Source organism: Lithobates pipiens, unplaced genomic scaffold (assembly GCF_037356315.1).
Source record: "Lithobates pipiens isolate NorthernLeopardFrog02 unplaced genomic scaffold, aLitPip1_a1.2 Scaffold_18, whole genome shotgun sequence".
Taxonomy (NCBI): domain Eukaryota; kingdom Metazoa; phylum Chordata; class Amphibia; order Anura; family Ranidae; genus Lithobates; species Lithobates pipiens.
The window spans coordinates 105,398,481-105,422,017 of NW_027507758.1; the positions used below are offsets into that span (position 1 = coordinate 105,398,481).

At 41.2% G+C, this 23,537-nt stretch overlaps 1 protein-coding gene across 3 annotated transcripts in view; it reads right to left on the minus strand.

Moving 5' to 3' along the window:
- Positions 1-23,537, minus strand: part of AFTPH (aftiphilin) — a 107,943-nt gene that overhangs the window by 19,049 nt on the left and 65,357 nt on the right. The window contains exons 3-8 of one of the 3 annotated variants that reach the window (XM_077485965.1): positions 22,409-22,557; positions 19,011-19,146; positions 16,375-16,431; positions 11,089-11,208; positions 6,620-6,680; positions 1,503-1,586 (exon numbers count right to left, since the gene is read on the minus strand). In XM_077485965.1, coding sequence (XP_077342091.1) covers positions 1,503-1,586; positions 6,620-6,680; positions 11,089-11,208; positions 16,375-16,431; positions 19,011-19,146; positions 22,409-22,557 — 607 coding nt within the window. The other 2 variants (XM_077485967.1, XM_077485966.1) reach the window with 2 other exon arrangements.

Below are 23,537 nucleotides of genomic sequence, written 5' to 3' on the forward strand. Positions count from 1 at the left end.
ACACCCTAGAAGCCAAATAGTCAGCGCAAATTAAATATACACTCAGCGTACTTGCTGGCTCTTGAATATTGCAGATCTATCCACCCTACCTTCCACTTAAGTAGATATAACAACACTCACAGAGCAGCATAATATCTGAACTAGGAGGCTTCGAAAAAAGGCAGCTGTAACAATGACGTGGATGCAATCAGGCTTATCTCAAAAGAAACAGCTCAGGACCGAAATGCCGGAGCTGCCATTGTTGACTTTTTATAGATGCTGCCAGTATCTCTCCTTTGTCGTTGAGCAAGTCACTGACCTAGAAGTAGTATGGGCATATCAGGTGATCCAACACTTCACTGGGTGCATGCTGGGTTCAGGTAATTGACTCACTATATAGTAAAATTCAAAGATATGGATGACAGTACTACAACCTGCACCTTCAAAACCATGTCAGTATTGGCACCTCTTATACTTCTGTTCTGGCGAGCTCATTAAGGCTCCATGTACACTAAAAGCTAAAAAAAATGCTAGAAAAACGTTGGATAAAAAAACGCTTATAATAACGTTTTTGTGCCAGCTTTAAGCAGCAGTTAGGAGCTTCCAGCAAAACGCCACAAAAAATTAATTTTTTTCTGCTTTCAGAAGCTGAAGCTTAAAAAACGCCTTTAGATTAAATAGTGTGCACGGAGACACATAGGATAATACATTTGCTTCTAGAAGCAGAAAAAAAAGCTCAAAAGCTTAAATAGAATACAGAAACCATAGTCATTAAACTGCTAATTAAAGAAAAAAAAAATAAAGGATAAGAGAGCAAATTGGTAATTACTGTATTATTTTTGACTATGTGAACCTTTCAGCTGCTACTTCAGGGATTCAACGTGAAGTGGAAAGAGAATGTGAAAAAAAGAAAATAACAGCATTAAAATTGATGCAAAACTAGAACTGTGTTTGGCCAGTTCCATTTTAATTTTGCTTACGTTGCATAAACCGATCTTTCATATTTTTCATCATTGAATGAATTCTTAAATTTACATATAAACATTTAATACATAGTACTTTCTGATGGCCATAATAGGCTTTCTAAATAGGCTTTCTAATAAGAAAGCCCAGCACTGCCAGATCACCGCTTCCGTTAAACTGAAAATCCATGTAGGTCCTTATCTACTAACCGACAGGGAAAGGGGTGACTCTCAAGTCACTAATTCAGCCTTGTGTTTCAAAATCTGATGTTCTGCTCTTCGGGTCCTTTCATAACATAGGTTATTCACAGAATAGCAGTTAGCATTTTCATAATTATGAATTATAAAAAAATATGTAAGATTTACTCAACTAAAAATAAAATATAATTTTTAGCCCCGAACATAATGAAAATATTTACAAAACATTATGCATTCCATTAGAGGTGCCTAAGATAATTAGTGGTAATCAAAAAAAAAAAAATAATAATCTGTCTTGTTTGTAGGAAAGCCACAGTGACTTGCTCATGCTTTCTAAGGCAACCATTCTGACACTCAGCTGACCTGGGAAAGTGGTGGTGCTGTTAAAGCCACTGTCATCCACGGGCCCAAAGAAATCAAGATTCAGAAGAGTGGAACCTCCACTAGCTTGAAATTCAGAGACCACGTTGGTAGTCAGCCGTAAAAAAGGTAAGCCAGAGGAAGGATTGTTGTGTGTGTAAAAAGGGGGTAAGACATACACTTAAACATGCAAGATATTACTGCTAAATATGCCACAGTTAGAAAATACTAACAGCTTACATAATTATATGCAAGAATGAGTGAGCACAAGGCAAGAATTTACAGTAAGGAAATCAAGATTAGAATAGATCTTGAGACAATGTACATTTGTTTTACAGAAAACAAGAGATAGAAGTACACACAATTCTACAATTTAATGGGAAATAACGCAGTGAATTTTCACAGTGACTGCATCCTTCATTACCACCTAAAGAAGAAGCATGGATCAGTACAGTAGGTTCTGGTGTTGATACTGCATAGGATCTGCAGTGTTAACCCACACTCCTAACCCACTTACCATGTTCTTGCTAACCTCAAAGACATCAACCACCAATGAAAGCTGCACATTATATTGTTAATATTCATTGCTCAAGTTATGCTAATTCTGGCCAAGCATAGAAGTCACAAACCCTAAGGACCCATTTGTAACAATGCATTTTACATGCTTTAATGCACCTGCATAGGTTTTTGTTTTATTAGCATTTGTTCACATATAAGCTTGTGTTGACATGCATTGGTCAAAATGTTAAACAATAACAATAGGTTTTTAATTAAAATCTGATTTGGGAATTAGGGAATCCTGCAACATTTTCACATTACTGTCTTAGGTACTATATACTGTAGTGTTAAACTATGGGGGGAGTATGTAATGAAGGTGGCACCACTATGACAAAGTCACTGATTACTTGTGAATCCATAATTCACAGTCTTAGGATAACATTTCTGCTTCTATGGCCAGATCCAAGCAGCCTGCACAATATTTAAAAACAGATAATCGCTGGATAATGTATGAAATAAGGACTGAATTATCATGATTGTAATATAATAAAGGGAGGAAGAAAATAACCCAACTCTAATCCTCACTTTCAACATGGTCACAGAACACCAAACCACGTCACTTGCTATGTTACACCTTGAAAGAGACCCGGCTTCTTTAGACCACTATACAAACAGTGCAAAGCTGAAAACGGACAAAAAAGTAGTTTGTAACACTCACATTATACACTCATTCTAGGCTAGTAGAAGTATAGATCTTAGCTCTCATCCTGCTCATCTGGAGAGTCATGTATGCTCCATCACCATTTATGGAGTGTATTAAGTTAGAGCCACTGATTGGTAACCAGACTCTGTGGAAGGGAGCAGTCACTGTATAAATAGTTAATAAAAAGTCCATATAAGTGTAAAGTTCATTGGAAAGAAGGAAGTAATCCAACAATAATGGGTGTCCAACATGGTGACCTACCCCCCCCCCCCTCCAGTGATGTCACTCTGCACCTTGTGGTCCAGCTTCATTCTCCTTGCTCAGCATTCTACCCAAGGACTTCCGCCTAGCCTCCTCCATGGGGCAGCAGACCCTGGTGGTCCACATCGTGGACATCCAGCGCTGATATCCTGCACTCCTATTCTTGATGAGCCTGTTTTACTTCGCTCCATGTGAGTTGCCCCTTGTTACTTATTGTATTTAATATAAACCTGTAAATTGTCTGCACTTAAAGGAGCTTTTTCTTCTCTCTCCTGAGAGCCAAATGATCAGCAGCCTTAGGCTGGCCATCGACTGTTTGAATCTGTGTGTGGGCAGGCTGAATTACCATCAATCAACTTGGGTACAACCAGTCTGCCAGATTTTACTTGCAAGTATCACTAGCGACTGGCTTAGCCACTAGCAATAATCACTGTCTTCTCCTGACAGGGGCAGCTTGTATGGCCTGCCTTACACACTTCCTGATAGATGCCAGCCCTTGTATTGCTTCCCAGTTATGAATAGAGCCAAGATTTTGCATTGGAACAAACCTGAAACAGGTGTGAGGTGAGCATTAAAAAAAAATCTACTCACAGTTTACAACTTTGCACAGAAAAATAGGATGAGGAGTCCGTTTAAGAGTTTAGGTCAGCTTTAAAGATTTAGTTTGCTTTGCTTAAATTTTGCCTTTCCTGATTCCTCCCTACTTCATCAAGGTGCTGATGAATTTAAAAAAAAAAATTGGTGTTTACACAATGATGACTGGGTCTCTGTGCTATGCCATCAGATTATAGCTGGTGGGAAGGGCCAACAGGGTCCTGAACACAGCTTCCTGAAAACATCACAGCACCCTGCTTAAGTACTTTTCTAAAGCAGCCCTTTTCATTTCGTTCAACCAGTGTGGAAGGATATTAAAATTCCCAAATTTCTCCATCCACACATTTGAGGTGGATGGAGAAATCTTTATTTGTTGTTTTTTGACGCTCTTCCATGTGCTCCTTGCTGCAAAGGCCAGTTATATGTTAGGGTGGTTGCCATATGTTTGTACTGTTGGTGAACTGGTGAGGGGACACACTGGATACCTTCGCCGCCATTGTACTATTGCTGGGTGTCCAATGCTTTCCTATACTTTTAAGGAGGGGTGGGCTCCCTTCAGGCATACCTGCCCTTAATCTATCCATTATTATATACAGTGGATATAAAAAGTCTACACACCCCATTAAAATGTCAGGTTTGTGTGCTGTATAAAAAATAATAAATAATTTCAGAACTTTTTCCACCTTTAATGTGATCTATAAACTGTACAACTCAGTTGAAAAACAAACTGAAATCTTTGGATGGGGAAGTAAAAAACTAAAATAATGGGGTTGCAGAAGTGTGCACACCCCCTTATGACTGGTGATGTAGCTGTGTTCAGAATTGAGCAATCACATTCAAACTCATGTTAAATAGGAGGTAGTACACATCTATCATCATTTAAAGTGCCTCTGATAAACCCCAAATAAAGTTTAGCTGTTCTAGTAGGTATTTCCTGGTTCCAAAGCATCAAAGGGATCTTATTGTTAAAAGGTATCAGTCAGGAGAAGGGAAAATAGTTTCCATAGTATTGGATATCCAAGGCATTATATACCATGGAACACAGTGAAGACAGTCATCATCAAGTGGAGAAAAGACACAACAGTGACTGGACAAGAAATGGACACCCTTCCAAAATTGATGAAACTAAGAGAAGAAAACTGGTCAGGGAGGCCGCTCTACAGCAAAATTAAAGGAGCTGCAGGAATATCTGACAAAGTACTGGCTGTGTGGTACATGTGACAACAATCTCTCGTATTCTTCATATATCTGGGCTATGGGGTAGAGTGACAAGAAGGAAGGCTTTTGCTGTAATAAAATCAAAAAGGTGCTTCAACAAAGCATTCGTTTAAGGGTATGCACACTTATGAAACCATATTATTTTAGTGTTTTATTTCTCTCCATCTAAATGATTTCAGTTTGTTGTTCAACTGAGTTGTAGAGTTTATATGACACATTAAAGCTATAGCCTACGGCACTAATCGAGTTGGCAAAACCCAACAGGATGGTTGTATAGAAGCTGATCCGTAGACCCCCCCCCCCCCCCCCCCCCCCCGAGGAGGAAAGAGCTAGATAATGCTGGATGCCCTTCCGTCAAGAAATGAAGCAGGCTCTGACTTGATGCAGCTTCCAATGCACACTGTGAGATGATCTTAAGTGCAAGTAAAAAACCGCAAGATCAATATTGAGCTAATTATGGGAGGTTAACAGTGTTAAATGACAAAAAAAAAAAAAGTTTAAAACAACTTATTATTATGTACAAGAAACGTTTTATATTATTTTTAAAAAAAATTGACGGTACTTTCATTAAAAAATAAAATAAAATAAAAAAATTTTAAAAACGATTTTGGCCTTGAAAACGCGCCATGGATATATTTTGGCCAAATTATAAGTATAGCACATTAAACCTAATAAAAGTATAAAAAAAAAAAAAAAAAAAAAAAAACTTAAGGAGCCATTTTGACCCTTTGGTTATCCCTTGGCATGTGCCAACCTTGGGCTTCCTAGTCTTAAAGGCTACTAAAATTGAACATGCCTAACTGTGAACATTAACTGATTTATTTCCCATTAAAAAAAACGAAAGCAGACAAATGTAAGAAGAAATGTTTGGTTAAAAACAGGATGCGAGACAACAGCAAGAGGATGAAATCAGTGCATTCAGGCTTTCCTTCATTGACTGACGTAGAAAAGATTGGATCTCCCATAGCAGTGCAATGGAGTGGATTAACAGTCATAACGAAAATGGGCTCAACACATCCACTGCACTGTATGAGGATAATTACTAGAAGATGTGAGGATGTCATAAAGTCTAGAACTACTTGATAATTAAGAATAGGGAAAGTACATAGATTACTGAATGAGGAAATTTAGAGCAGAATTGGAAATATAGTACAAGCAATGTAGAGAGGAATACACAACCAAGCTGTAAACATACCTTGCTCTTCAACTGGTCAAACATCAATGAATAGATAAATAACAACGTGAAAACGTTTTTTTGTTTTAGAAACGGTCTGTTGTCACACCTTATAAAATGCACTGTTTTATAGAAAATTGATAGTTTACACTGAAGAAATTTAAGACTGAAATTTATAAACATTTAAAGGGCATTTCTATCAAAAAGTGATATCCAGCATTTGCCTTTGACCACATCATAACAGTTGATTCCCCGCACCCTAAAATATTTATGGAGCTAGGAGCTGCAGTTACAAATTTCACAGCAGCGCCATCTATTGATAAAAACTGGTAATATGGCAATGACATTCTCAGAGGGCCACTGTACACAATAGGGGGGTTCCAGTTCACCCAGAAGATCAGAGATTTCCATTTAAGATGGAAATCCAATTTAACACTTTTTGCTCTCTCACAGGCATGTTGCCATTTATGCTGATGTATTCAACAGCTCCTTCAGCTGATGATTTACTTCAGCCCAACTACATGTGTTGAGAACGTAGAGAGGAAAGAAAGCCTGAATCTCCCAAGAAAAGACTGACAAGACAAAGAAAAGGTTAGCAGAGAGAAGACTGTTTGGTCTGTGAAGCTCTCTTATGTCTAGGTGTGCTGCTAGAGGCTCTACGGAGAGACGTACCATCTAAGGGGTTGGTAAGGCCACTGCTACTCCAGTCAAACTGAACGGGTGGGAGGGATTCCTGCAAAGGAAAGAAAATAGGACAATGATTACATTCTACACAACTTTAAAATGATACTAAAGGTAACATTTAAAAAAACAAACATGTTATACTTACCTGCTCTGTGCAATGGTTTTGCACAGAGAAACCCTGATCATCCTTCTCGTGTCCCCCACCTGTGCTCCAGGCTCTGTGTGTCTATAAGACACACAGAGCAGGGCTCAGCCCCGCCTACTACTAATTGTCACTGGCTGTGACTGACAGCAGCAGAAGCCGATGACTCCTGCTTATGTCTCTGAGCCAAAGAAGAGGGACAGATCCAGGAGAGCCACTTTAATGCACATTTTTGGATTGAGATTGGGCTCAGGTAAGTATTAGGGGGACTGGGGGGAGCTACATACAGAAGGTTTTTTACCTTTGTGCATAGAATGCATGCAGCTAAAAACCCATAGGCCTTTAGAACCACTTTAAACATATTGTTATAAAAAAAGTTATAAAAACTAAGAAACAACATCAAAAGTCCAAAAATCTGAAAGATATTTCCAAGAAAAATAAAATAGCCAATATACCCGAAATTTCTGTTTTCAATATCAGAGTCAATGTCTCCTCCAAAATCCTCTTTCAATTTACTTTTCCAATATTTGCAATGACTGGAGGACGGAAGTCAGACTATACCAGTACATAAAACGGATTCGCCGCAGAGACCACTTTTATTTTAACCCAGACCGCCCACGGACGACGATGATACCGGGGTTATGGCAGCTAGCTGCTGCCACAACAACGATATCCTCCTTCAAAGTACCAACGTATAAAGACAGTGGGTGGTCCGGAAGTGGTTAAGAGAACAAAAGTAATTGGACAATTTAATCAAAAGCTGTTTTATAGCTAGGTGTGGGCTACTCCTTTGTTATTTCTTCATAAATTAAGCAGGTAAAAGTTCTGGAGTTTATTCCAAGTATGGTATTTGCATTTGGAATCTATTGCTGTGAACCTACATCATGCATTCAAAGGTGCTGTCCATGCAAGTGAAACAGGCCATTGTAAGGCTTCAAAAACTAAACATGCCAATCAGAGAGATAGCAGCAACATTAGGAGTGGCCAAATCAACACAGTTTGGTACATTGAGGAAAGAATTGAGCTTAGCAACATAAAAAGGCCTAGATGTCCACAGAAGACATCAATGGTGGATGATCGCAGGATTCTCTTTATGGTAAAGAAAAACCCATTCACAACATCCAGACAAGTGAAGGACACTCTCCAGGAGGTGAGCGTATCATTGTCAAAAGTCTACAATCAAGAGAAGACTTCAAGAGAGCAAATACAGAGGGTTCACCAAGAGATGAAAAATATTCATAAGCCTGAAGAATAGAAAAGCCAGAATAGACTTTGCCAAAAAAATCTAAATAAAAGCCAGACCAGTTCTGGAAAAGCGTTCTTTGGATGGATGAAACCAAGATTAATCTTTACCAGAATGACGGGAAGAAGAAAAAGTGTGGAGAAGGCTGGGAACAGCTCATGATCCAAAGCACACGTCATCTGTAAAACATGGTGGAGGCAGTGTGATGGAATGGGCATGCACGGCTTCCAGTGGCACTGGGTCATTGGTGTTTATTGATAATGTTGCAAAAGACAGAAGTTGCCAGATGAATTCTGTAGTGTTTAGAGATATACTGTCAGCCCGCAATCAGCAAAATGCAGCAAAGTTGATTGGACGGCACTTCACAGTACAGATGGACAATGATCCAAAACACAGTGCGAAAGCAACCTAGGAGCTTTTGAAGGAAAAGAAGTGGAATATTCTACAATGGCCGAGTCAATCACCCGATCTCAACCCAATTGAGCATTCATTTCACTTGCTGAAAGCTAAACTAAAGGCAGAAAACCCACAAAGAACAACTGAAGACAGCTGCAGTTAGAGCCTGGCAAAGCATCAGTACCCAGTCTTTGGTATTGTCCATGGGTTCCAGACTTCAGGCAGTCATTGCCAGTAAAGGATTCTCAAAAAAATATTAAAAATTAACATTTTATTTATGATGATATTCATTTGTCCAATGACATTCAAGCCCCTGAAAATGGGAGGACTATGTATAAAAATGGTTGCAGTTCCTAAAATTTGTACTTAATATTTATGTTCAGCCCCTTGAATTAAAGCTGAAAGTTAAATTACTTTGGATTGTTTTGTTTAAATTTTATTCTGGTGGCATACAGAGCCAAACGTATGAACATTGTGCCTGTGTCCAAATATATATTTGGATCTGTGTATCACAGGAGACAAGGTAAAAACAATATAGGGGGCTGTATGTGTTCCACTAGAGATTTTGGAAAAAGACCGCATCCTAACTGAATTTTGGCAGTGTAAAGGAGTTGGAAATGTGGTCATGTTTTTTTATTTTTTTTTTTGTTTTTTTTTTATATTTGAGTGGAGCACAGATACTGCATTGGTTTTAAAAGGTGCTGCACAAGTGAGCAAAGTTTGTTTTGCTGTTACAGTGCAATATCAGTTTTAACCAGTAGACGGAGCTGTAAGCGAGAGCTGGAAGAAAACTCAATTCAACTTAAACATAGGAGATGTGTAAAGGGCAATCTAATATAGTACAGAAAAAGGTTCACAAAATAAATGCACAACAAATTCCCACATTTTTACAAATGCGAGTAAACACATTGGGTAATACTGTAGAAACACAAAGTATTATTTTGGTAGTAATGCAGTGTAGGACGGCAAAATGAAAAAAACACAGTCTAAATAAAGCAGTGGTCTCAAAACTGTGGTTGAGGGGGGTCAGTTGCGGCCTTTTTCTTTCTGTTATCTGGCCCTTGGGGCACTATTCCATCCACTGACACGAACAATGGGGCACTATTCCTCCCACTAACACGAACAATGGGGCACTATACCTCACAAGGACTCCAATTATAGGGCACCATTTCTCACAATGACAGCAGTGATGGGGCACTATTCCTCACAATGACACCAGTGATGGGGCACTATTCCTCATAGATAGGGGCTGGAGAATCTCCAGCCCCTTTCTCTACAGCAAAGCAACATGGGGTAATCTGTGCAGCACAAGCTGATTAGGGTGTGCCCTGGCACACACTGTGTGCATGCCTATGCCACTCATATATGGGCTGTGGTATTGGTTGGTTGGAAATACAGTTTCTATCTCATCTAAAAGACTATTTCAGGGCTCAATCCCTTCTAAGTTTTTTAGGGGATTATTGTTATCTACACATTGAATGATTTTGCACAGCAATGTCATATTTGTATGCACTTTTCTGGGACGAGTCTATTAAATGTGAAATGTTAATGAATTTACATTTCACACTGGAACAACTCTTATAGCACTACTGTATTTGTATGCACTCTGCACTTTATTGATAGTGCTGCACATTTTTATATTAATTTTGATGTACTCCACCAAAGTATAGTGCTAGCAGCTAATTATCAAACAGAGACCCAAGTGTGAAGAGATCGGTTTGATATATATGACATTTTATTCCCTAAAAAAAATGTGTGATATCCGCTTACCCAGCAGTTATCAGGAAAAAGGTCTACAACAATCTATGCCACCATCACACAAATTATGGAGGACCTACTATGCAAACATGAAATGCAACAGAAGGATTTACTAAAACTGGAGTAGACAGAATCTGGAGCAATTGTGCATAGTTACCAATCGGTAGAATCAGCAGTGTAGGTGGCACCCATGGGTGGCTGGTAGGAATGAGCTCAGGCGTGTTCGCATGGAAGACGTGCAGAGCCCGCCAGGAAGTCGGCGCAGTGCTGCGCTAATCACAGGCAGCGAGACATTGCCCGATCTCTGCAGCCACACATCGGGGCAATTTCTCACTGCCTGTGATTAGCGCTGCGCCGACTTCCTGGCAGGCTCTGCACGTCTTCCATGTAAACACGCCTGAGCTCATCCCTAGTGGCTGGAAAGGGGTAAAAACAGATGGCTGGGCAGAATTCTAACATTACAGCCTGACATGGCTGTACACATGCCATGGCTGGGATATTTTTTAAGGATGCAGAGTTTGACACAACACCTGTCAAACCCGCTTATTAAATTAATGGCGCTGCTCTGCAACTGCAAGCCAAATGTTTGGCTTTTTTTTTTTTTTTTAAAGCCTCAGAAATAACAGGCGTTAGGAAGTGCCTCATAGTGCTCATCATTCGCTGCTATATCGTGATCCACTGTTGATCATTTTTCACAGAGTGGTAAGCTTACTCCCGATCTGAAATTATTATGATTTGTATAGCGCCAACAGTTTACGCAGCACTTTACAATGTAGAGGGGGACAGTACGCTTACAAAAAAGTTCAATACAGAAGGAATTAGGAGGGCCTTAAAATAACGTAATGTGAAATACAGACAAAGTGATGACCAAAATACAACGCAGATGGTCGCATATTAATGACAAGACAACTCATATACCTGCAACTGATCGGAAGAAGAAGAAATTTCTGGAGAAATATGAGAAGACTGTCCTATGGAGGCAATTTTCTCTGCAGCAGATAAAGGCTTGAGGGGCTCTTTCGTTGGCTCCAGCATACCCTACAGAAACACCAAGATGTGAAATAAATACATTGATAAACAAAACCTTACAAAACACAAGTTTTATAATATAATTTTGCAGAAATATTTTTGAATTAGGGCTGAGAATTCTACCCTCACATGATAGCACTCAGACCTAGGGACTAACTGTCTAGGCATCCAGTGCTGTATCACAAGAGGAAACTGACAGTTATAGCTTTCCTATACCATGTATGTCGCAGGCCTCAGAGGGGCAAACAGGACATGGGAGAGTGTAGAGAAAGTATCGGGATCTGAGTTTCTTTTAGAAAGTACGTACAGTATTATCAATTATTAACGACTGCTTAACAGTATTTTGTGACCTGATTTTCAGATCATATTTTTAAAAATGCATGTCCAGCCAAATGTTTTTGGTTTTGGATAGAGGGGAAGGATTAATCAATCAACCCATAGAGGAGTCATTTTTTTTTTCTGTTGAAGCAGCAGGTTGAACAAAAAAAATAAAATTGACTTGAGTCCCCCATTCAAACAATCGATGTGGATGAGGGAATCCTCCCCGCTTTGTTATTGTATCCTGACAGCGAGGAGACTTCCCTGCCGTCAGAATACACTGATCAGCACAGCAGGATATAGCCGGCGGTGCTGAGTGAATGGGAAAATCCAAAAGATTGGTTGCACAGAAATCAATCGTTAGACTGACTTCTGTACATCCAAGCCTGCCCATACAGTATCTCACAAAAGTGAGTACACTCCTCACATTTTTGTAAATATTTTATTATATCTTTTCATGTGAGAACACTGAAGAAATGACAGAAGAAACAAATGACTGAAGAAAAGGTACAGTGTAAATTTGGTGTCCTCTTAAAATAACTCAACACACAGCCATTAATGTCTAAACCGCTGGCTACAAGAGTGAATACACCCCAAGTAAAAATGTCCAAATTGGGCCCAAAGTGTTAATATTTTGCGTGGCCACCATTATTTTCCAGCACTGCCTTAACCCTCTTAGGCATGGAGATCACCAGAGCTTCACAGATGGCCACTGGAGTCTTCCACTCCTCCATGACAACATCACAGGTGCTGGTGGATGTTAGAGACCTTGCACTCCTCCACCATCCATTTGAGGATGCCCTGCAGAAGCTTAATAGGGTTTTAGGTCTGGTGACATACTTGGCCAGTCCATCATCTTTAACTTCAGCTTCTTTAGAAAGGCAGTGATCGTCTTGTAGATGTGTTTGGGGTCATTATGTTGGAATACTACCCTGCAGTCCAGTCACCGAAGGGAGGGGATCATGCTCTGCTTCAGTACGTCACAGTACATGTTGCCATTCATGGTTCCCTCAATGAACTGTAGCTTCCCAGTGGCAGCAGCACTCATGCACCCCAAGACCATGACATTCCCACCACCATGCTTGATTGTAGGCAAGGCACACATGTCTTTGTACTCCTCACATGGTTGCCGCCACACGCTTGACTCCATTTGAACCAAATAAATTTATCTTGGTCTCATCAGACCACAGGACATGGTTTCAGTAATCCATGTCCTTAGTCTGCTTGTCTCCAGCAAACTGACGGCTTTCTTGTGCTTCATCTTTAGAAGAGGCTTCCTTCTGGGACGACAGCCATGCAGACCAATTTGATGCAGTGTGCGGCATATGGTCTGAGCACTGACAGGCTGACCCCCCCCCCCCCCCCCACTCCTACAAACTCTGCAGCAATGCTGGCAGCACTCATACGTCTATTTCCCAAAGACAACCTCTGTATATGACCCGGGGACATGCACTCAACATCTTTGGTCGACCATGGAGAGGCCTGTTCTGAGTGCAACCTGTCCTGTTAAACCACTGTATGGTCTTGGCCACTGTGCTGCAGCTCAGCTTCAGGGTCTTGGCAATCTTCTTATAGCCTAGGCCATCTTTATGTAGAGGAACAATTCTTTTTTTCAGATCCTCAGAGAGTTCTTTGCCATGAGGTGCCATGTTGAACTTCCAGTGACCAGTAAGAGTAAGAGCGATAAAACCAAATTTAACACACCTGCTCACCCATTCACACCTGAGACCTTGTAACACCGAGTCACATGACGCCGGGGAGGGAAAATGGCTAATTGGGCCCAATTTGGGCATTTTCGCTTAGGGGTGTACTCACTTTTGTTGCCAGCGGCTTAGACATTAATGGTTGTGCGTTGAGTTATTTAGCGAATACAGCAAATTTACACTGTTATACAAGCTGTACACTCACTACTTCACATTGTAGCAAAGTGTAATTTCTTCAGTGTTGTCACATGAAAAAAAAAATATAATAAAATATTTACAAAAATGTAAGGGGTGTACTTACTTTTGTTAGATACTGTACATGGATGGAAATTTGGCCGATCCTTGCTGAACCAGACAAATTTCCACCCATGCATGGCTGGCTTTAGACAGGTTTCATTTTTACTGCCATCTGTGGCTTTGTTAGCAAAATTTCCTAACACTAGGGGCCATTCAAACTACATGTTTGGACTGACAAAAAAATTGTCAGCTCAGGTCGGATTCATTGTACTAACAATCCGATATTAGCACAGCGATTTCCGGTGCTGTGCTATTGTGTTCTGACAGGGGGGCGGACCCCCCAGCCAAAACACTCCGCCATTGGCTGAGAGCGCTGATCAGGACAAGGCGATTTACCTTCTTTCCTATAAAGTCATTTCACACCACTGGCTTGTGATGTTGTGTGCTGAATAAAGTGCTGCGTGCACTACTATTTTTCAGCAGTGTGCTGTGCTGTCAACTACTGCATTGCAATGCCACTGCAGTGAATTGAACTGAATTAAAAATCACGTGATATTTCAATAAAGTTCTAACAAAGAAAAAGAACAAAAAAATTAGACAGTGAGATGCCCCAGGATACGCACAACAGCACTGTCAGTGTGCCAGCCAGAGTGAAAGAGCCTGCATTGTCTTGGTGACAAGGTTTTCACCAGACCATAAGCAAGGTAAAAACCACCAACAGTAACACAGAAACAAGATAGACGTTATCCAAGATAGAAGATTTAAAAAAAATAAACACACATAGCCACTTACCTGCTGCAGCATCAGTCTAATGCTGCAAGCTGCATCTCAACGGCCCCAAGACTGAGAACTGGGCGATCACATGACCGCTGATCAGTTCTTGATCAGCTCTGAGCAGAGAACAGTGACTGAGGGTCAACGGCTCTCTGCTCCTCCAGGGCTCACTGGAGTGCCAGACTGGAGAGGGGGGCAGGAGTGGCTGGCTCAGGCTCTCACTGGCACGGTGAGAGGCTAAGCCAGCTGCCTGTAAGGCATCTGGATAGATCCTGACATTGTCGGGAGCCTTCTCGGGTCTGTGACGTCAGCCAACAGCAGGCTTTAGCCCGCTGTCAGCTGATTCTGGGTCACAGGACAGCACAAGTATTTTTGTTACGTAGCCTCCCTGGCGGTATGATTATGTCAGATTTTTTTGAATCTCAAAGTGGTACAATTGTTTTGCATAGAAATTTGGCGTTTTTTATTGTAGGCCTATAATTCTTAGCAATAACACTTAAATCTTCCCAAACAAGAGGCTAGTAGACATACCGGGTATGAAAGTTTGAAACACAAAATCATAAATTATAATATAATTTAAAAAACATAAATTAATTTAAAAAAATAAAATAATAAAATTAATTTCCCCACAATTCACTATCACTCAATTCTGCAAGTGTTCTAATTTATCATCGCTGTTTTCTAGCTGGTCTAAAACCACTTTTGACGTAAAGGGGCACTTTTTAGTTGCTATGGACAATCTCCAGTTTCCAGGCAGAAAGAACAGTATTTATAATATAAAAGTGCATGCAGGGCACTGGACAAAGCACTAGGGACAAAAGGGATGTGAAATGATTTCATACAGTAATGTAATCCATAAGATTACAGTGTACTGTATGGCTTAAGAATTTTCTATTTTTGGAATTTGCCACCGGGCTCCGCCCCCATGCGTCGCAACGCTCGCAGGGAACGGAGCCTGGCACACAGAGGCATCGAGAGGAGGACAGAGCCCACAGACACAGCGGGGGGACATCGCAGGATCCTGGGGTCAAGGTAAGTACACTGCACCAGGATCCTGCAATGCAATCTGGAGTGTGGCTCGGGATTAATGCTAATGGTACTAAAATGTAACCCCGAGCCACACTCTGGAAAACTGCCAGGGAGGTCAAGATCATGAAAATGATTGACAATTTCAGTTTGTGTGTCATTTGTTCAGGTGTATCAAGTGGTCTCCAAACTGTGGCCCGGTAGCCAGATGTGACCCTTAGCTTATCTCTATCTGGCCCTTGGGGCACTATTCTTCCCTCCACTAAAAGAAAAAGCACTATTCTCCCCACTGACACCAAGCAAAGAGCATCATTTCTGACAATAACAATAAGCCATTCCTCCTGTTGACACCAATGATGGGGGACTATTCCTCCCACTGACCCCAACATTGGAGCACTATTTCTCCCACTGATACCAATGATGGGGGATTATTCTTCCTATTGACACCATTGAGGCACTATCCTCCCACTGTCACCAATAATGGGGTGCTATTCCTCCTACCAACACCAACATTGGGGCTCTATTCCTCCCAATACCAAAGATGGGGCATTTTTTTACTCCCACTGACCCCAAGACATTTTCTACTCCCACGGGTCACAATACGGCCACTCTCAAGTCTGAAAGACAGTAAATGAGCCCTGTGTGTAGAAAGTTTTAAGACCCCTGAGGTATAGTTTCTTCTTCCATAGGCAATGAAGATCTAATGTTTTCCTGTTTAAATATGTTCAACGGGGTTCTTGGGATTGTAGCAAAGTTTGCAAAAGGCTCCTTCCCTGTTCCAGCATGACTATGCCCCTGTGCAAAAAGCCAGCTCTATACAGACATAGCTGGAGAAATTTGGTGTGGAGGAACTCCAATAGCATGCACAGAGCCCTGACCTGAACTATTAAATACCTTTTTGGATGAACTGGAGCCCTGATTTTGAGCAATCTCTTCTCGTTCATCAGTACCTGACCTCACAAATGTTCTTTTGGATTAATGGGAACAAACAGGACATTTTTAAAAAGCTGGTTATACACTCAGCTGTCAACACTGCTCTTCTACAAACTGAAGCTCATGTGTACAAAGGCCTAAATGGCCTTTTGAAATATGGGGGAGAAAAAAAAACCTTGCTTACCAGTCCAGCTGCATACATGGGAACAATGACTGGTTGCTTCTTGTTACCTGTAAAAAGCTATAACAAAAATATTGCAGTTAAAAATAAAATGTGAAATAAAACTACTTATAAAAAAAAAAAAAAGGAAGATAAAGCTGAATTTCAGGCAAGCCACTAAATTCACCATATAAATACTTATAAGGAAGTTGCAAAAGGATTTAGATTTCTGTCCTTCCGGTTCTAAAATATATATGTCCCTGTCAGACAGCAGAGCTAGGTTGCTGACCTGGAGAAAAACTTGCACTTATCAGCCTGGAAGCTATGCAAGGGGTGCACTTAGACTTTCCAACATTACAGTGATCCAAAGCTGGAAAGCCAAGGCCAAGTCGACACTGATCTGGCAGAAGCAGAACTAAATTGAAAATCCTAGATTGGCCATAAACATCTTCCAAACACATCATTAAACAGATTGTAAAGTCTACTTTTATTTTTTTTTATTAAAAACAACAAACATGTTATACTTGCCTCCTCTGTTACAGTAGATTTGCACAGAGCAGCCCCCAGGTCCTCCTCTTCTCGTATCTCTGGTTGGCGCTCCTGGCTCGTCCTCCTGTTGAGTGCCCCCATAGAAAGCAGCTTGCTGTGGGGGCACCAGAGCCGAGTCACAGCTCCCTGTGCTCATTCAGACATGGAGCTGTGGCCTGGCCCCACCCCCTTTTTATGCTCATTGACTGGCTGATTTTGATTGACAGCAGTGGGAGCCAATGGCACCACGCTGCTGCCTCAATGAGGAGGGGCGTCCTGGGCAGCTGAGACATTCCTACAACATCGCTGGAACTAGAGGAACCTGCTGCTGTACCCAGAAGGTTCTTATATCCTAATGCATAGCATGCATTAAGATAAAAAACCTTCTGACTTTACAACCACTAAGATACTTTAGGGTGATTTCAAAGATACATTTTTCATGATGGCCAAGTAAAGAATTTTCAGGACATGGAGACTATTCGCCAAGAACAGGCAACCTCACCACAATCAGAAAATAAAAAACCTTTAGGAACCTTAAAAAAAAAAAAAAAAAAAAAAAAAAAAGGTGATCCCAGCATCTACAGAAAAGTTGTGGATGCAGGGACCCCCCCCACCATGCTACTGTATTATGACAGCAGGGGCTCCTGCTGAACCGGCCGAATTTCAATATGTGTGTACACAGCTTAAAGGGGTTGTAAAGGATAGTGATTTTTCACCTTAATGCATCCCATGCATTAAGGTGAGAAAACACCTGTCAGTGACTGCCCCCCTAGCCGCCCCGTTTTACTTACATGAACCCTCAAACTTCTCTCACGGGGACACGCTCTCTCTGCCCTGGGTTCTCAGCTCTTGATTTGATAGATTGATAGCAGCGCAGCCATTGGCTCCTGCTGCTGTCAATCAAATCCAGGGGATGGGGCCCAAGCCCTGCACTTGGCCTCTATGGACACCGAATGCTGGACTCGGGAGCACGCCCGCAAAGTAACCCCCCCCCCGGGACATCGCTTCTCTTAGGGGGTTATCTGATGTGGGGAGGAGCTGACAGAGCCACCGAGGGACCCCAGAAGACCAGGTTTGTGGCCAGTTTGTTCAAAAAACGAGCTGCACAGTGGAGGTAAGTGAGTATGACATGTTTGTTATTTAAAAAAAAACAAAAAAAAAAAAAACAACACTGAACCTTTAGTATCACTTTAAAGTGATTGTAAAGGGTAAATAATTTTTCTTACTTTCATGCATTCTATGCATGAAGGTAAAAACACCTTCAATGTACTGCTCCCCCCTCCCTATACTCACGTGAGCCCGATTTCCAATCCAGTGCACAAGAGCAAAAAATCAGCTGGGTTTCTCCCTCCTCATTGGCCAAGACACAGTCTCACACTGTCAATCACAGCCAGTGAGGAGGGAGCAGGGCCAGGGCCGAGCTGCACTCGGTGTGCTTTATAGACACACAGAGGAGGCTCGGGAGCGAGCACGCATGGCACTCAGCAGGGGGGAGGGGCCAAGAGTGCCGGCGGGTCACCCGAAAAGAGGCGGATCAGGGCTGCTCTGTGCAAAACCATTACACAGATCATGCAAGCATGACAGGTTTATTTTAAAAAAAATAAAAAATATCTGAATCTTTACAAACTCTTTAAAGTTATGCAAACATTTGAACAGGACCAATTTATTATTTTACTTCTTTGCTATAACTTTTTTAATGATTGTGCGATACCTAAAAGTTTTATTTGAATCAAACACAGATCACCTTTGCTGTTTTGCAACACAGCTACAAATCACCTAGAGCCTATTCATATAAACAGAATGGCTTTAAATGTTTAACTGTATATATTTTTCCAGAAAGCAGTGGGATGAAAACAGAAAGGAAAAGTGTATTTAGCGTCAGTCTGACATATGAGAAAGTACTAAACCACTTTCCGGCCAAAGCATGCCGCATAGAAACTGCTTTCTATGGCAAAATTGGGTAAAAGGTTACAGATTATTCACCCAAAACTATAGCTAAAAACAGTGGAGCTCTGCCCTGAACGGCTAGCTAGCAGGTTCATTCAAGCAGCTTGTCCCTTTCCTACAGAGCCATTGTCCAGCAGCTCTGTGGCTTTCAGAAACAGACAATAGTGCAGAGAGAAATAACATACTATGTTCCTTGTGTCGATTCCAAGGGAGCACAGGAGTTTTTTGTTGCTATATGAACCTCCCCACTGGTACTTCAGTCCGAAGGCATCATGGATATCCTGCAGCTCAGCCCACAAGTCCAGCACTGTAGTGCATAACCTTTAAAAAAATAAAAATAAAAAAATAAAAAAAAATAAAAAGTTAACAAGCTCCCACAAATTGTCCAGTTTTAACCACTTCAATACCGGACATTTTCAATCCCTTCCTGTCCAGGCCAATTTTTAGCTTTTAATGCTGTCACACTTTTTGTAACACTGTATCCAAATTAAATTTGTAGAATTTTTTGAGACAGAGAGAGCTTTCTTTTGGTGGTAATCGCCAGTGGGGCTTTGATTTTTTTGATAATCAAAAAAGCTAGAAAATTTTTGAAATTTTTTTATTTCTTGGTTTCTGTTATAACATTTTGTAAAGTAATATTTCTCCTTCACTGATGGGTGCAGAAGAGGCGGCACCGATGGGTGCAGATGAGGCGGCACCGATGGGCGCCGATGAGGCGGCACCGATGGGCGCTGATATGTTGCACTGATTATCAGTGTAAATGTCCCCCGTAACTGGAAAGTGGGGCATTGGCTTGCCTTTCCTCGCACACTGTCAATGCTGAGGAAAGGAAATGTTGCTAACTGGCATTTGGTTACATGTGATCAGCTGCGATTGGACACAGCCGATCACATGGTAAAAAGCCTACGTCATCGGCTCTTTACCCCGATCGGTGATGCGATGTGTCCAAGGGACACAGCTCACCACCAATCACTGTGGCGCACGTGAAGAACGTCATATGACATCCAGTTAGGCTCTTAAATCCACCAGCCTGGCGGGAAGGTGTTAAACACAGTACACATGTATGACAATTATATATCTCCTCCATGTATTATTTAGCAGAACTACAAAACAAAATCAGCTATATGATGCTTTAATTTAAAGCTGGCTACACATTATACAATGTTTCTGTTCAATTTCCTTTATATTTATGTTCAACTATGTAGTGCAAGGCCCTCCCTGATTGCATACAATATGAAAGTGTTTAGGTTTGGCCTCATATTATGTTTTTTGTAAATCTAAAAAGAAAATTGTACAAGAAAATTGTATAATGTGTAGCCAACCTAAAACACAACTCCAGGATATTAGCAACCCCTCATTTAACTAACTGTTGATATGGGAAACAAAAAAAAAGAAACCTAAGTGCCTATTTTACTCACCTGTTGTGACAATTCTTATCTCTTCTTCTGTTACTTGGGGTCATTCTTTGGGTGTCCATTACTGCCTGCATGATGTGGACACCACCTATTGGTGGAGGTGACACTTCTGGCAACCTGGTCCTCTCTCATGGGGCTCCAGAGACAAGAGAACTCACAGGGCGGTGAGGGGACCTCCTCCCTCCCACCCCCCGAATCAGCTTGGGGTGCCAACATCCTAGGATCCCTGGACAGGCAAGTGTCCTTATATTAAAAGTCAGCAGCTACAGTAGCTGCTGACTTTTATTTATTTTTTTACAGACTCTTTAGAGTAGAAATATAGGCATAACTCTTTTTTGTTATTTTGGATAGAGTAAGGGAGAACTATAACCTGTCGGATTATTTTTTTGCCATCTGTGTCCCACTGGGGAGATTTATCTTCATTTCCTGTCCAATAGAAAAAAAAAAAAAAAAAAACATGAAGTGAGAGGAAAACCCTCCAAAAATTTTTTGATACAAAGCTCCTTTAACCGGTTCCCGACAGGCGCACACCGATGTATGTCAGCAGAATGGCACGGCTGGGCAAATGGGTGTACCTTTACGTTCCTTCAAATCTGCCACCATACCATCGCATGCGCGCCACCAGTGGTGTGTGCGCGCGTCGTCCGGGAGCTCCATGAGTCGGATTGTGGGCCCCGTGGACTTGTTGTCCGCTGGGATACCCGCGATCATCTCACGGAGAGGAAGAACGGGGAGATACTAATGTAAACAAGCATCTCCCCGTTCTGCCTAGTGACAGTGTTGTCACTGATCAGGAGCTATGATCGGTGATGTCACACAGCTAGCCCATCCCACCTACAGTTAGAACACATCCCTAGGACACACTTAACCCCTACAGTGTCACCTAGTGTTAACCCCTTCACTGCCAGTCCCATTTACACAGCAATCAATGCAATTTTAATCGCACTGATCGCTGTATACATGTGGTCCCAAAAGCGCCCCAACATTGTCCGACGTGTCCGTCACAATGTCGCAGTCATGATAAAAAAAAAAAAAAAATCACTGATTGCCGCCATTACTAGTAAAAAATAAAATAAAAAATATTAATAAAAATGCATTAAACTATCCCCTATTTGGTAGACGCAATAACTTTTGCGCAAACCATTCAATAAACGCTTATTGTGATTTTTTTTACCAAAAATATGTAGAATACATATCGGCCTAAACTGAGGGAAAAAAAATGTTTGTTTTTTTTATATATTTTTGGGGGATATTTATTATAGCAAAAAGCAAAAAATAATGCTTTTTTTCAAAATTTACGCTTTTTTTTGTTTATAGCGCAAAAAATAAAATGCAGAGGTGATCAAATACCACCAAAAGAAAGCTCCATTTGTGGGGGAAAAAAGGACATCAATTTTGTTTGGGAGCCACGTCACACGACCGCGCAATTGTCAGTTAAAGCGGCACAGTGCCGAATTGCAAAAAGTGTAAGCCAGCATAATGGTCCTGGGCTGAAGTTGTTAAAAAACGCAAACAGGGGGGGGGGGGTTCTGCCCCAAACATTGAGCTTAAGATATGCCTGTAATCGTCCTAATGTGAATGGACACATAGGATAACATTGAGCTGCTTCTACAGGCAGAACACAAAACTCCTGTAGAAGCAGCAATTTTTAAGCCAGTGTGCATTGAACCATTTTGTGTAGGAGGTAGCAGAGATGTAAACTACAACAGGAAAATCTCACTACCAGTGTATCTTAAGCCTAGTACACACGATCAGAAAATCAGATAAAAAAAATACCACTTTCGAAGCGATTGTACGATAATCTGATCATTAGTACACAGCTTTCAAGAGCCGATCACTACAGTTCGTCCGAAAATTATCCAAAGGGACAAACAAAAAAAATTCTCATATGATTTTCATTTAATTAGTGCAGTTTTGCAATACAAATACAATGCAATACTTCACTTCCGAATTTTTATTTTGTTGTACGAGAATTTTCATAACTTTAGTAACCTCTTCATTTTTGATATGGAGCCTAGCATGGAAAAAACCAAACCATCATTTGTTCCGATAATCTCATTGCCTGTACGAGGCTCCAGAGACAGAAGAAGCTACAAATGGAGCGTGCCTTTGATGAACCCTGGGATGTATGTTTGCCCTTTTCTATCCAGAGTAAGTTTGCTACATACCTGATAGTGGACTGAGATTTTGAGGTTTCCTCTTGTTGCTCTGTGCATAGCAGAAGATCCAGAGGTGATATGTTTTCTTCTATATCAGCAGCAGAAGGAAGAGGAAAAGAGGCCTGGATGACTCGCTCAAGACGTTCCAATAATGAATGCTACAGTACAGAAGAAAAAAGGAATTATACATATCCATGGATAGCCATGCTAAAAGTCATTATAAAAGGATTGTTTTTCTTTGTAAATAACAAACATGTCATACTTGCCTGTTCAGTGAAAGGGTTTTGCACAGAGCAGCCTCAAGCCTCCTTTTCTGGGGTGCCCCGGTGGTGCTCCTGGCTCGCCCTCTTTATCGGGTGCCCCCACGGACAGCTACTTTCCCTGGGGGCACCTCCCAAGTCCTGCTGCTGCATCCATTGACACGGACAGCAGGACTCGGCCCCTCCCTGGCTCATTGGATTTGACTGACAGTGGCTCCCGCTGCGATCAATCTATCCAATGAGGACCTAAGACAGCGTCTGGAGCTGCTGGGCTTGTGCTCGTTGCTGGAACGATCGGGTTCAGGTAACAAAAAAAAAAAAAAAAAAAAAGAGGGGGGGGGGTGGTCTGGGGGGCAGCTGAAGCACAGAAGGTTCATAACATTAAGGTAAAAAAAAAAATGATACTTTACAACCCCTTATATGAATAACTGTTTACTAAAATCAAATAGAGCTTAGTAAATTTGGTACTTTTTTAAAAGTGAAGCTTTACCTAATCATGTGCATGGAAAATAAAAAAGAAAAGTGAACTTTTGCTTGCACAAGATTGGATGATGGATGCCAGCAGATCATTTGCTCATTTACCAAACCCTGGAGCAACTACAGTTGCAAAGTGCACAGTGTTTTTGTCTTTAGTAAATGCACCCCATAGAGAGGCCACATCTATAAAGCGACAACTAAGCTTAAAGTGGCTGTAAAGCCTCAAAGTTTTTCACCTTAATTAAAGTGGTTGTAAACCCTTACAACACACTTTGACCTACAGGTAAGCCTAGATTAAGGCTTACCTGTAGGTCCAAGAAATATCTCCTAAACCTATACAGTTTAGGAGATATTTGCCCGAAGACAGGCACCGCTGTCTACGGCGCATGTGCCGTAGACAG